The sequence below is a fragment of the Engystomops pustulosus genome, chromosome 5 (genome assembly GCF_040894005.1).
Source record: "Engystomops pustulosus chromosome 5, aEngPut4.maternal, whole genome shotgun sequence".
NCBI classification, from domain to species: Eukaryota; Metazoa; Chordata; class Amphibia; order Anura; family Leptodactylidae; genus Engystomops; species Engystomops pustulosus.
Window position 1 is genome coordinate 77,123,243 of NC_092415.1, and position 15,132 is coordinate 77,138,374.

Here is a 15,132-nt window from a genome sequence, read left to right on the forward strand (position 1 = left end):
GATACTAAGCTGGAGACTGTTTCCAATGATCATAATCAGAATTGTAAATGCAGCTCTAAGTCCACACAAAGTAAAGCAATGCTTTTACAATGTAACTTGAGTATTTTATGCACATTATCCATCAATAATGTGAAACAATGCTCACAGGTGGAGATGTGGAGATACTTAAAAAGAACCTATAAGGGCAATATGGGACACTCAACCAACTACAGGTCTATATGAACCTGTGGTTTAGATTCTTAAAATGTTCCAATTCTATTTCAGTCCATTGCTTACTGTGAGTAAGAGTCCAGTAAGGAGCATTAATCCCATCTCTGGTGCTCCAGGTGCCTTTGCGTTGCTTCAGTGAAGCCGATGTAGTACACCTTCACTGATTGGCTGCGCAGGTGCCTAGGGCTGTGACCAAGGAAAGTATAAATGTTTTTTTTTTTATTTTTTAATTTCTTTTGGTCCCAGACAGATTACAATAAAAGAATATAAAGTCTGCTCACCGATCCGCAGCATGCAGGTTTTGGTCCGTGCTATAGATCCCCCCTGGACTGGAGAAAAGTTGCACTCGCATTCCACAATTGTTTTTGATCCAGCAAACAGGGCACTTGTACCCAAATTTTTCAAAGATAAAACTCCATGCTTTATTTTTGGACCGTAGTCATGTTACAATATTCCAACGTAACAGCTTAAAAAACACAAATCGGCGCTGATTTGTTTTTTAAGCTGTTACGTTGGAATATTGTAACATGACTACAGTCCGAAAATAAAGCATGAAGTTTTATCTTTAAAAAAATTTAGGTACAAGTGTCCTGTTTGCTGGATCAAAAACAATTGTGTAATGCGAATCCCAGACAGATGCTCTAGAACGATTTTAGGATCCCAAATCATCCTGACTGGTGCCCTTTAAAGGACATCCAAGACGTTTCCTAGGGACTATGCTTCTCAGGACCTTTTATTATTACTCCAATACGCTGCAATTACAGAATTACAGTTATAAACATTATGCTAATCAGCTCTGGCTACGTCACTGGAGCACCTGGTCTTATAAATTATTCACTCCCCCATTACGCTTCCTGTCCAGCCTGGTAGTTGTCCTTTAATTTGCTTTAGGACAAGTTGTCTCAAATAGAAACAAAAAACTTTAGTGAACAGAACTCACCAAAACCTGCTGCCATATGTGAAATATATAGTTAATAGTTTGAGGGACCATGGACATTGTCATAGTTCTCGGTTTTCACAATTGACCATCACCCAAGGGATTACTGCCACAGACATCACACAAGTAATTTTTCCCCTGAAATCCCCTTTAATATTTTGTATAAGGGACCTAAAAAAACGACATGAATGTTTACCAGATATTGATAACTGGACAGTTATCTAGCATTTTAATGTATATTTTCCAACTGAGTATTCTACTTTTACAAGTATTTGTTGGAATACAATATTTACAGTGATAATAAAACTGCGGTATGTAAAATTGTACACTAGTTGTACCATGTATATAGCATACCTGAGATGTAGTGATACTATTTGCTGAAATGTATGTTTTTGAATACTCATGAAGTAAAGGTTTGTAACGTTACCAGTTTTCATTCTCTGGGGTCTTATTTTTTTTTATCTGGAATATTGGAGATATATTATAAATCTTATTACCCATCAGCTTGTCCATGTATTCTCCTAGTGACCCAACACTGGGTTCTCTTGGGTCGTGTTTCCATGTGGGGAGCCACAATGCCTGGAATATGCCATATGACTGCTATAGCCACTGATTGGTGGACAGCATTCCTAAGATAAGGAAGCGTTGAGTTTTTACTCTTTTTATGACAGAAGATACGACATATCAGGAGTGACAACTATTCTGGAATTTTTTTTTAAATGTTCTCTTTCCCAACTGTCCCTATGGAGTGAATATGTTTGGAGAATTGTAGATTATTAATTAATTATTAATAGCTGCCTTGGCTACAAAGACTGCCCCACAAACATAATGGGGCAGATTTACTCACCCGGTCCAGTCGCGATCCAGCGGTGCGTTCTCAGAGGAGGATTCGGGTTCTGCCGGGATTCACTAAGTTAGTGCGCCCGATGTCCACCAGGTGTCACTGCTGCGCTGAAGTCCGTCGGATTTCACTGAAGTTCACGATCATATTCTGGTGCAGATAAGTGTGTGTCGAGCGACACTTTTTTTTTTTTTTTTTTTAAATACGGTGGTTTTTCCGATGGCCACGCCCCCGATCTCAGTCGCGTGCATGCCGGCGCCGATGCGCCACAATCCGATCGCATGCGCCAAAAACCTGGCCCAATTTGGCGCAAATCGGTAATTTTCGGGAAACCCAACGAAAAAACGCGATTTGGGCCCTTAGTAAATGACCCCCACTGTTCTTCTATTTCCACCCCACTACAAGATTTTAAGAAGTCTTTTTTTGGGGAAAAAAAAAAAATCTTGAATAGGAGTTCTGTCATAGCCTATACTAAAATGGCAAAAGTGATTCTGTATATGTGCTATGAGGAGATAGTAAAATATCCAAATCCTTCTCCACTGGCCAAGATTAGAGTTACATAAAAGAAAAGATGATGTGGTCCGAAGTTAAAAAATAATTGGTCATCCAACTGAGGCAAAAATGGATCATAAATGAACATATCTAATGTGAGCTATGTGTGATTGCTGATATGCCATCCTTCCATATAAGGCATATTGACAATGACAAATAAATACAACAAAATCAGATGTTATTAAAATGATTTAATATCACAATCACAAAAAGTTACCACAAGTGACACACAAATCAATTCAAGAACAGGTTTATTGATTACAGTCATTGTAATATATGAAAGAGCTAGACTGCACAGTGCATTCACATTTATACAGAATGTTAGAAGATCATCATTTTATTTTCACTTTAATTTGGCACTGAAGATGGAAATAGATAGGTGATGGTTTGAGGCGAGTGCCGGGAGCAAGACCATCATAGCATAGAACATGTACATAACAAAAAACAAAATAAGACAAGTCTAACGGTAGATACAGGGCTTTACATAAAATATTATGAAAATAGTCTCTAAATCTATTTGTTATTGAATAAATTATTCTTTTAACCATATATTATGTTGTGATTGCATTAGACATGATGCAATGCAACAAATTTAGTGAAAACAATGAGAATTCATAAAATGATCACTTGATAGATGCTTGTATAAAATTATATATCATAAATCACTTTTCACAGTATAGACATATGATAGACGATAGAGATGTGATGGTATCAGGCCTGCAAAGGAAGCTCCTACTCACCCACTAGACGGTCAGTGACTGACTGTACTAATGAATAGTGAAGAAATCAGGCGATACCTTTTTGAGGCTAACTGAGTATATTTGATGGTGAGCTTTGAGAATACTAGTTCTCTTCGTCAGACATCTACTAGTGAATAATCACAGCGCTCCAAGCACCAATGAACCCAAAAACTGACTATGTAAAGAGGAAAAAGGAGTTTGTGGGCTTATAACAACTTCTTATGTACTTACTATTATCTTCCATGTTCAGTATGTCTGTATTTGTGCTTTTTTCAACAGTCTCAATTTTTTGGGCAACAGACTAAACTTGATAGATGTTTTTTGGCACATCCAGACATTAAAAAAAGCACCTTTGTACAGTGTATAAAAGTGAATAAACAACATCTAGACATTATATTAATGTATCACTAAATCTACTATCAAGTCCATCATGATAAACCAGAGACACTTACTCATAGATCCAGGCACCATGACTGTGGTGATCTTCTTTAAAGTGTTATCCATGGCCTTCTTCCTTCTAAAATCCACTTTTAAAATTATTATAAATGAGACAGAAGGGTTCCCGATGGTGTTAGCAGGGCTCCACAAGCTGTTACACTGTGCAGAGTACTTCCCCCTCCCACTGTGTGCTGAAACTTCTACGGATGCGGTGAGATTACATCAGGCAGAGGGATGGAGTGCCAGTGCCAGGATCTATGAATAAGTGCCCCTGGTTTATTTATTTTTTTTAAATCTATTTTTCAGCTCCAAAGTTATATTCGGTACAGGTTTCAATGTTGTTGTTAGTTTAAGTCAGGATTTAAGGATTTGCTGGTGTAATACACATTACATGCACACTGCAGCTGTCTGAATTGGCCCTTAAACATTGCTTTATTATTTAGACAACAAATGGCAATACACAGACATGTAATGCAAAGATCATGGATACCTTCCCCTTCTAGTTACAACACATATTAGTACAATAAGAGGTTCTTTTATAAAATTTGGATAACGAGAATTCTAGGCGTCTTTGAGAACTTTGTAGGTTCCCCCTAGTGCTGTCTCATAACAGTTTAAAGGGGGTTCCTTGAAAACTAAACTTGCCACATATTCAGATAAGTCGTTAATCATTGTAGCTCCAACCCCAAATTCATGAGAATGGATTTCTGAAGTCTCCTTCGTGAATTTGTCACCAACCTGCATGTTCAGTCACTGCGCCATTCACTTCTATGAGACTAATGAGCAATACCAAGTTGTCCAATCCAAGTAAATGTAGCAGTGGCTAAACATGCTCTTGATGAGCAATCCGATGCTTTACCCCAATAGCACAACATTTACATCAGTTTTACCTTCAAAATTTCTCAAAGAAAAACAAACATAGTAGCATCTCCACAGAAGAGATTAACACCTCACGTAACACATTTATCCAGCTAAGTCACTATAATACATCTGGAGGTATTGTCACTTATAACAACCAAAGCTTTTTCTTAAAGACCGTTATGATGAGGGAGTCTTGGTCAATAATTTGGAGTACCACAAAACAGCCTGTAGTCAGGTTTATTAAACATTTATTATGATCTATATAGTCACGATATTTATACGTAGACCAGGGGTACAATGGTTGCAGACTAAGTAACGCTGTAGTGTTATGGACTCCCCATATCTTGTTATAGGCCTCCAAAGCAAACGTATTTCACTTCTAAATACTCATCAACTCCATATTTGGAGCCTTCTCTTCCAAGTCCTGACTGTTTCACTCCTCCAAAGGGACACTCAACAGAGGAGAGTAATCCTTCATTAACTCCTACCATACCAACTTCTAGACGTTCAGCCACTCGCCAGATTTGCGCTGGGTCCTGGGAGTAAAAGTAACCTGTATAAAAATGCCAACAAGTTTAGGTGTCAGAATATGAAGCAGTTGCTTCCACACAATCTTAGAAAACCATCCACTGTGCAAGTGTATGGGAAAATTGTTGAATTAATAACCATAATATTATAACTATTGCTCCACTTACGATAGTAGACAAAGTTAGCTTGTTATATCAGTTTTAATAAATGTGGAAAAACTTTCCAAAAATTTGGGAATCTCACTACAGTTGATTGGTTTTGTTAAAAACAAAAGTTGCATGTATTTTCCAGGCTAAAGAAATAAACATATCCATTACAGAGGTTCTCCATATAAGATTATTTGGTAGCTGGACACCAGATTAACCATTAACAGAGTGACATTGGTCAGATAGCTTTGTTCTCAGTGTAGTGGTTGGATGTTTAGCCACAACAACAAGACAGAAGCTGTTTGCTTCCTCTTCTATTCTCTGTTTATCAGGTGCCTAGAACAGCTGATCTGTGGGGGTGCTGAGTTTTAGACCCCAACCCTTCCTTAGGATCTGTCATCAATAATTTTATGGTTATGGTCATAACTTCTACATATATATATTCTTTCCCTCTGTAAATCAGCACATACCTGCTAAGCCTACATTGGCTGAATTTGCAATTGCAATTGCTTCCTCTTCAGTGTCAAACCTGATGAAAATAAAGTAAAATAAAATTGGCACAATACATTAAGTTTACAAACATATAACTTCATGATATTTTCCTCAAGCATAAAATCCACAAAGTATAAACTCCTTTACAGATAAAACAATATACTTCCATAGTGGATCTCATTGCAAACCCTTTACAAAATATATGTCCATGGGTTCCCATCTACTTCATTGACACCACAACACATGAATGAAGAGATTTGTATGATCACAAAAAATCTGCATATTCACCAAGAGATTGTCCTGCAAGAACAATTCTTTTTTTTCATATCATCTTACCAAAATTTGGATGAATCATTCGGCTCAGTTTTCACTGGGGAAAGCTCTGGGCAAATAGCAAGTATAGTATGGGAACCATGTGCTCACTAGGAGTCTGCCTGGAAAAGAAGGCAGTGTCCCCCTTAATGATATCTAAGAGGATTGCCCTAGGTATAAAATCCAATTAAAGGAGGCTGATCCATCTATACAACATGGTTAATAAAAGCAGCCACCATAAGTCTAGCCCTAATCCTATTGTTTCCCTGTAATTGTGGGCAGCCTGAAATAAGTGAGCGCTGCTGTTATACATGTTTGCACTAAAACATCTGCAGGAAAAGTCACTGCAGAGATTCCCATTTCTGGTTAATAGAGGGAAGCTCAAGTAGCTTAAGAAAGGTAGCCAAAATGCCATTTAGCTAGCAGTAATTTCTTCATAGATGACAATACAGAATACAGCTAATCCTTTCTAGGAATAGAATATATTTGCTACATTAAAACACATCCATACATATTCATTATAACGAAATGTTTGCTTACTTAATGACAGGTGCCAGGGGTCCAAAGGTTTCTTCTCTGGCACAAAGCATCTGTGTGGTAACATTGCTGATCAAGGTTGGCTCATAAAAGTTCTTTCCCACATCGGAACGTTTGCCTCCAGCAACAATTTGCGCTCCTTGAGACACTGCATCCTTCACGTGGTGCTCTACCTACAAGTAGATACAATTTTAGGGCTTGTACATATACATTTAGAAAATATGAAAGACAAAAATGGCCACCAATGACTGAACACTAGGTTTTGGGTATAACCACAGAAAATTCATAGAACACATCACTTGTATCTCTGTAGCCCATTATGTACTAGACCATTACCTTGTCCACAGCTCTCTCATTAATGAGGGGTCCCTGGGTCACACAGTCATCAAATCCATTTCCAACACGTAGTTCTTTTGCCATTAGAAGTGACAGCTTTTTCACAAAAGAGTCATGTATTCCTTTCTGCACCAGGAATCTGTTTGTACATACACAAGTCTGGATGGAAGATGTATACAGTCAGTAATGCACAGCTATGGTGGATTGTATACTATGGACAACTCATGCCCAGTGGATGCTTTTCTGTGATACAACGAGATACGACAGTAGTAACCATAGTGTGCAAATATACATGATCATGTTCCTCCTTCTCTGTGTATAATCAAAGAGTAAAAAAAACACAGATTATGCCGTTATAGAAATCCTTTCACACAATGATTATTAGAGCCTGGCCCCTTTTTAATAAGTTTCTTTATATTTGACTTTTGGATTATATGCTTATCTGAGGTTAGGGAAGGTCTCCAGGCCTGGTCACAGTGGCTGCAGCAGCTTGTGCCTTCACAGCCTCATATCGATCTCATAAAGACCTGCACTTTTTTCTGTCTTTTTTGTGTCTGTGACAAGATGTTTTGCCCAGCTCATCAGCCATCTTTTCCCATAATGGTGGATTTAGAGACACATAAAAGAGTTGTATAGTTCAGTTCATTAACTAAAGCAGAACCCTTTACAGTAATGACAGATTGACTTTTGAACGGAGCCGGTCAGCAAACCCCTTCATCATATCACTAACACACAAGAAGGGGAAGCAAGGTCCATGGGCGAATCATTCTCCACTTCCAAAACCATGCAAAGGGAAGGAAGCCCATTGCTACTTCAGAGTGTTCTCACAGTAATAGCTAAACTATAAGGCAGTGGTGGCGAACCAAAGGCACGGGTGCCAGAGGTGGCACTCAGAGCCCCTTCTGTCAGCACCTGGGCCATCGGCCCAGCACACCAGACAGGACTCAAAGAATCTTCCTGCCGTTCCAAGCAACTTAAAAGATGCTGCTTTCAGTCATATATTAAAGTGATCTTACTTCGCTACTTGGGAATGTAGGAAGAGGGAGAAGGGACAAATTATCTTTGGAGGACCTCATGCTGGCCCCATGATTCTCTGTGTGTAGAGGGACACTGGAAAGAAGCTAAAGTGATGCAAATTTTCCATTTTGTCCTCAGGAGGCCAAAGTGATCTAAAGTTGTTGAAGAACAGGGAGCGATAAGTTACTGCTTTAATTTTTTGTTGTCATCTCGCAATAAATAAGGGGGGTTTGCAGTTTGGGCACACGGCCGCCAAAAGCTTCGCCATCACTGCTACAAGGGCTCCTGGTGAAGAAAATAAAATGATTTGCTGGCCATGTCCTAGACACAATGCTGGTAACTTCCAGACTTTTATACAGACTGTTGGGCTATGAGGCAGAAGCTGAAAAGAGAATGAAGGAAAACATTTTTTATGAAGGCAGTCCCTGGTACAATCTATGTTCTTAAGTTGAATTTCTATGCAAGTCAGAACTGAATATTTTATAATTGTAACCCTAGACAATTTTTTTTATTGGTCTCTGTGACAACTGGATTTTAAAAATGTTGGATTGTCATAAGAACCAGGATATCAATAAAGCTTAATTACAGACACTTGTGATACCTGTTACAGCTGATCATTGTAGCCTTGAGCTAAAGTACAGTAAATTGCCAACATCCAGAGGTACGTTTGTAACTAGGGTGTTGTCTGTACGTTTGGTGTCCTTAAGTCGGGGACCGCCCATATAATGAAAATGTTAATACCTGTCCGGAATTGCGGAACTTTGAAGCGAGAGCCCCAGCAGCGGCCTTGTCAACATCTGCACTGTCAAACACAATGAAAGGAGCATGTCCTCCAAGTTCCATAGAAACTCTCTTCACAGAGTCAGCTGCGTATCGAAGAAGAATCTGCACATAGATACAAAGGCTAAGTCACAATGCGTGACAATGCCTGTAATTAACATTACTAAAACGAAGGTTACAGGTAATATCATTAAATTATACTGATATATGATGCAAGTGGTCACTTCGTCCCCATATATCACTATGTTGTATGGAGTCCCACCCTGAGTACTATGGTCAGTCTGAAATCTAGCCAGTGCAATGTCCATCATTCACGGACCAAAAAACGTGTGCCACTAACACTACGCCAATCATTTTAACCCCTTCCCGACATGTGACGTAATAGTACGTCACATGTCGGGTCCCGGTACATGGAGAGTGCTCGCGGGCCGAGCCCTCTCCATAGCCGTTAAGTCTTTGTTGCATATTGCAGCAAAGGCTTACTGGTAACACGCGCGATCGGTGCCGGCACCGATAGCGGGTGTTTTACTGCTGAGCGCTATAAAAAGTGATCAAAAGGTCGTACAGTCCTAAAAATTATAACATTGTAAACGTCATCAAAATCCGCAAAAACGGCACCACCCACCGCTCCGTACACCAAAGTACGAAAAAGTTATTAGTGCCAGAAGATGGCAAAATCCCCCAAAAAAATTTTGTACAGGAGGTTTTAATTTTTTTTAAATGTATGAAAACATTATAAAACCTATACAAATTTGGTATCCCCGTAATCGCACTGACCCAAAGAATAAAGTAGACGTGTCATTTGGGGCGCACATTGAAATCCGTAAAATCCAAGCCCACAAGAATTTGGAATTTATTTCCCGCTTCCCAGTACACGGCATGGAATATTAAATACCACCATTTTGAAGTGTAATTTGTTACGCAGAAAATAAGCCATCACACAGCTCTGTACATGGAAAAATAAAAAAAGTTACAGATTTTTGAATGTGGGTAGTGAAAAATGAAAACGCAAAAACGAAAAAGGGCTGCGGCGGGAAGGGGTTAATAATAGGTCCCATCTATGTGTCGTTTATTCCTAATGTCCAAGACATAAAGACAAGATTGCTTTACTGTCATGACACTTTACTGCAGACACCATTTACCTTTCCTGTAGCAGTGGACCCAGTAAAAGAAATTTTGCCTACAGATGGATCTGTGCAGAGAACTTCTCCAACTGCTGGAGCCTTCTCCCGGGAACAAGGCACAACATTATATACTCCTGCCGGGATCCCAGCCTGATGAGCAAGCTAAAAACAATATCATAGAAACATCCATTACTATGAACACACAATACAATTTCTATACAGACAATAAAACTACATATTTACCTCTGCAAGTGCCAAAGCAGACAATGGAGTATCTTCTGCTGGCTTCACTACAACAGTACAGCCAGCCGCTAAGGCAGCACCCACCTTCCTTGTGATCATGGCACTGGGGAAATTCCACTGAAAAACAGGAGGGATAAATTACATATGGATTCAGTACTAATTTATATCAGTTATTAAAAGGTCACCACAAGGCATTAAGGGGATCTTATTAGAACATATGGTGAGTGGACATAGCAGCACTTTAATAACCTCATATATTTTTTTTGGGGGGGGGATATTTGAGAAAAAGTTCTGAAACAATGACCATGTAATACTAACTTGGGTTTTAATGTACAAAGAATGAGAATAGGATCTCATGAAGAAGGAGATCATTAGTTTATTGTTTAATGTCTCTGTCTGAACTAGTCTCCAAAGTTTAATAGACTAGAAACAAAACACTTCCAGAAACGCCCCTCAAGCCCATTCTACTGACATCTATAGGGTTATAAAAGGAGCCCTGCAAGCACCGCTTCTTTACTAGAACTTTCCAGATGATATTTTAGTATGTAACATTCCATAGTTGCCTTGTTAATAACATTTTACTGTTAATAACATTTAAATCCAGTTTCCCACTCACCGGGGTTATAATGGAGGCTACTCCGACAGGCTGCTTAAGCACTAGAGCTCGGCGGTCCTTCATGGGCACGGATATCACATCTCCATATATACGACGCGCCTCTTCTGCAAACCACTCTAGAAATCCTGCTGCATAGACTATTTCACCAAGTGCTTCTTTCGTAGGCTTCCCCTTTACGATGGATATAGAACATGTAGTTATGCTGTTAGTTTGAATGAATAAAAATACAAAGTGTGTGACTATCAAGACAGAATAGTAAAAAGTAGGGTATAGTGTACAGGCTATTAAGAGGGTTCATGGACTGTGAAGCATGCTGCGAAGATGCAGAAGTAGTGAAAGAACATTTACACTCACCGGCCACTTTATTAGGTACACCATGCTAGTAACGGGTTGGACCCCCTTTTGCCTTCAGAACTGCCTCAATTCTTCGTGGCATAGATTCAACAAGGTGCTGGAAGCATTCCTCAGAGATTTTGGTCCATATTGACATGATGGCATCACACAGTTGCCGCAGATTTGTCGGCTGCACATCCATGATGTGAATCTCCCGTTCCACCACATCCCAAAGATGCTCTATTGGATTGAGATCTGGTGACTGTGGAGGCCATTTGAGTACAGTGAACTCATTGTCATGTTCAAGAAACCAGTCTGAGATGATTCCAGCTTTATGACATGGCGCATTATCCTGCTGAAAGTAGCCATCAGATGCTGGGTACATTGTGGTCATAAAGGGATGGACATGGTCAGCAACAATACTCAGGTAGGCTGTGGCATTGCAACGATGCTCAATTGGTACCAAGGGGCCCAAAGAGTGCCAAGAAAATATTCCCCACACCATGACACCACCACCACCAGCCTGAACCATTGATACAAGGCAGGATGGATCCATGCTTTCATGTTGTTGACGCCAAATTCTGACCCTACCATCCGAATGTCGCAGCAGAAATAGAGACTCATCAGACCAGGCAACGTTTTTCCAATCTTCTACTGTCCAATTTCGATGAGCTTGTGCAAATTGTAGCCTCAGTTTCCTGTTCTTAGCTGAAAGGAGTGGCACCCGGTGTGGTCTTCTGCTGCTGTAGCCCATCTGCCTCAAAGTTCGTTGTACTGTGCGTTCAGAGATGCTCTTCTGCCTACCTTGGTTGTAACGGGCGGCGATTTGAGTCACTCTTGCCTTTCTATCAGCTCGAACCAGTCTACCATTCTCCTCTGACCTCTGGCATCAACAAGGCATTTCCGCCCACAGAACTGCCGCTCACTGGATGTTTTTTCTTTTTCGGACCATTCTCTGTAAACCCTAGAGATGGTTGTGCGTGAAAATCCCAATAGATCAGCAGTTTCTGAAATACTCGGACCAGCCCTTCTGGCACCAACAACCATGCCACGTTCAAAGGCACTCAAATCACCTTTCTTCCCCATACTGATGCTCGGTTTGAACTGCAGGAGATTGTCTTGACCATGTCTACATGCACTGAGTTGCTGCCATGTGATTGGTTGATTAGAAATTAAGTGTTAACGAGCAGTTGGACAGGTGTACCTAATAAAGTGGCCGGTGAGTGTATTTTCTACTATAAAGGGTTTTAATAAGGCTTCTCGAGCCTCCATCCCATCTACGAAATCCACAATTTACGTCAATGAGTAGCATCTGTCATGCAATAGGTCTGGCAGATCGTGACATCCTTTATGAACAAAAGCCACAATGCAAGTGTGAATACAGCCTTAGCAGGGAAGTCCATAAAACTGTTCAGAGAAACAAGTGGTTTCCAATGCAGTTGCACGGACCACGTTTCAGTAGCCATTTCATCAGCAAATGTGAATTTTCTGAAAGTATAGATAGATGCGGTAACACAATGACAATGAAGCAATATGTGCTAAACAGTTTATACAATTCCTAACCATCTCAGGGCTACTTCCAGAATGGAGGTGAATGACCCTTCATGTGACCCTTCTTACCACTGCCATCTCCTGTGAGAGTTGTAAAGCCCCCAATCTGACAACCTGTCGTCCTATAAAATCTACAGCTTTTGCTGACATTAATCTGATGTGTATGACTTCTAATCAGTGAACCCACATTCCAATGTATCCTAATGTTAAGCATGTAAAATCCACAGTTCTAAAAAAAAAAAAAATTATTAACTTACATTTTCAGCTGTGATGATTCGAGCAAGTTCATCTTTATTCTGGATCATTAGGTCATACCACTTACGCAAGAGGATGCTTCGCTCCTAAAGAGACCAACACACCAAATTAAGTTACATTTTTTAAAAAAGCATACTTTATTTACCTCTTGATATAACACAACCCTAGAATAGGAAAATTATAAATGGGTCTAAATAATGACCGTTAAACGAAGTAAGAAATGTCTTGTGATAAAAGTACATTTAAATGCTACATGTTAAACTTTAAAAGTGACATTTATCGATACTTATTTACTTCAGGGCCGGATTATAGAATAGGCATACGGGGCACGCGCCCTGGGGTCTCCACCATCACCCTCTATCCTCCCATTAATACAATCTATGCTCATGCATGAGCTTTACGGAAGAGCAGCAGGAGGGTAGTAGCAGTTGAAAGAGAGAGGTGGATAAGAAACCTATTGACCCTGGCCAATCCATTCTCTGCTTCTAAGTAGCAGTGAGAGGTTCAGAAGAACAAAGATGAAGGCTGCCAGCAGTGTGTGAAGCCTGTATAGCATTGTGTGCAGTAACTGACCTGTAAGGCCCGTTCCACATGTGCGAGTGTGATGCGATGAACTCGCATCACACTCGCAACGCATGCTGCCGGGATTGCATGGCCCGAACGCTGCACCGCGGGAGTGAACTCAGCACGTCAGTTCACTCCCGCGGTGCAGAGTTCGGGCCATGCAATCCCGGCAGCATGCGTTGCGAGTGTGATGCGAGTTCATCGCATCACACTCGCACATGTGGAACGGGCCTTACAGGTCAGTTACTGCACACAATGCTATACAGGCTTCACACACTGCCGGCAGCCTTCATCTTTGTTCTTCTGAACCTCTCACTGCTACTTAGAAGCAGAGAAGGGATTGACCAGGGTCAATAGGTTTCTTATCCACCTCTCTCTTTCAACTGCTACTACCCTCCTGCTGCTCTTCCGTAAAGCTCATGCATGAGCATAGATTGTATTAATGGGAGGATAGAGGGTGATGGTGGAGACCCCAGGGCGCGTGCCCCGTATGCCTATTCTATAATCCGGCCCTGAAGTAAATAAGTATCGATAAATGTCACTTTTAAAGTTTAACATGTAGCATTTAAATGTACTTTTATCACAAGACATTTCTTACTTCGTTTAACGGTCATTATTTAGACCCATTTATAGTTTTCCTATTCTAGGGTTGTGTTATAAAGCCCATATACTAGGAGCCCCCAGGCCGCGGTCACAGCACTCTGTCACATCCCACGTCTCTGGTATCGGACACATCGGTTCGGCCAGGTCCTCACCTTACTAGACACATCTCTCCAGCTCTGGAAGGCTTTGGCGGCGGCGGTCACAGCCTCCCTGCATTCTCTAGGTCCACAATCTGTAACGCGAACTAGTTCCTTGCCTGTAGCCGGATCAAAAACTGGAAAAGTGGTGGAATCCGAGGATTGCAGCCATGATCCCCCAACATAAGCAGCAGAACGCAACAGAGAGGCGGGCAAGGATGAGGCACAGCTGGTGGATGCCATCCTACATGGAAGTCTCAGGATGCCAGACATCACCTCTCAGCACTGCTGTCTACAAGGCTGGAGGCTCTGCAATCATCTGCCAGTCACCTGTAATACACGCACAAGGTAACAGATGAGCAAAGGTCAGGAGTGGGGAATTTCACAGCACTAGAACCCTGCTGCCGTAAAGTGATCCCTCTGGAGGGTGAAATCTATGACCGATAATTTACTACTGCTACTGCCTGTACATTCACTATAACAGAACGAGCAGCAATTGCTGGGCTTTACCGAGTAACCCCTGGAACCAGAAGAAAAAGGGGTGGTAATGTCCTCATCCAATCAGCGCGCTCCAGCGGACGCTCCTCACCAATAATTCAGTCGCCTCCTACAATAATTGTTCTGCACTGATCGACTGTCCCCAATCATCGCTCCAGTTCCCCCCGTCCAATCATCGCTCTCCCCCAGCCATCCCCGTCCAATCATTGCGCTCCTTCAGTTATTGTTGTCTTTTCACTGCGCTTTCCGTCAGATGTTACTTGTAGGGATTATTGTCGCCCTCTAGTGGGAGGAGGCCGTAATAACTTTAGTTAAAACCAAAGATTTAGTCAAGAGTTCACACGATGCATTGCGCTTTAAAAACACGTTGCAAGCTATGTTATTTCTTGTTAACCCTTTCCTTACCAGGTTCATTTTCCATTTTTGTGTTTCTGTTTATTACTTCCCTTTTTACGTATGTTTGTCATGGTAGGACAAATTG

General features: G+C 40.9%; 1 protein-coding gene across 2 annotated transcripts; it reads right to left on the reverse strand.

Annotated features, from left to right (window-relative positions):
• Nucleotides 1-2,716: 2,716 nt before the first annotated feature.
• Nucleotides 2,717-14,810, reverse strand: ALDH5A1 (aldehyde dehydrogenase 5 family member A1). Of its 2 annotated transcripts, none has more exons than XM_072152433.1 (11): nucleotides 14,664-14,810; nucleotides 14,169-14,483; nucleotides 12,852-12,935; nucleotides 10,711-10,881; nucleotides 10,095-10,211; nucleotides 9,870-10,013; nucleotides 8,689-8,832; nucleotides 6,931-7,089; nucleotides 6,598-6,767; nucleotides 5,724-5,782; nucleotides 2,717-5,132 (listed from the first exon to the last, which is right to left on the reverse strand). In XM_072152433.1, exons 2-11 carry the CDS (start codon nucleotides 14,424-14,426, stop codon nucleotides 4,927-4,929), a joined length of 1,512 nt encoding a protein of 503 aa, XP_072008534.1. In that variant the 5' UTR covers nucleotides 14,427-14,483; nucleotides 14,664-14,810; the 3' UTR covers nucleotides 2,717-4,926. The 2 variants fall into 2 exon arrangements, with proteins under 2 accessions (XP_072008534.1, XP_072008535.1); XM_072152434.1 differs by having other exon boundaries at nucleotides 14,743-14,761.
• Nucleotides 14,811-15,132: the final 322 nt, after the last annotated feature.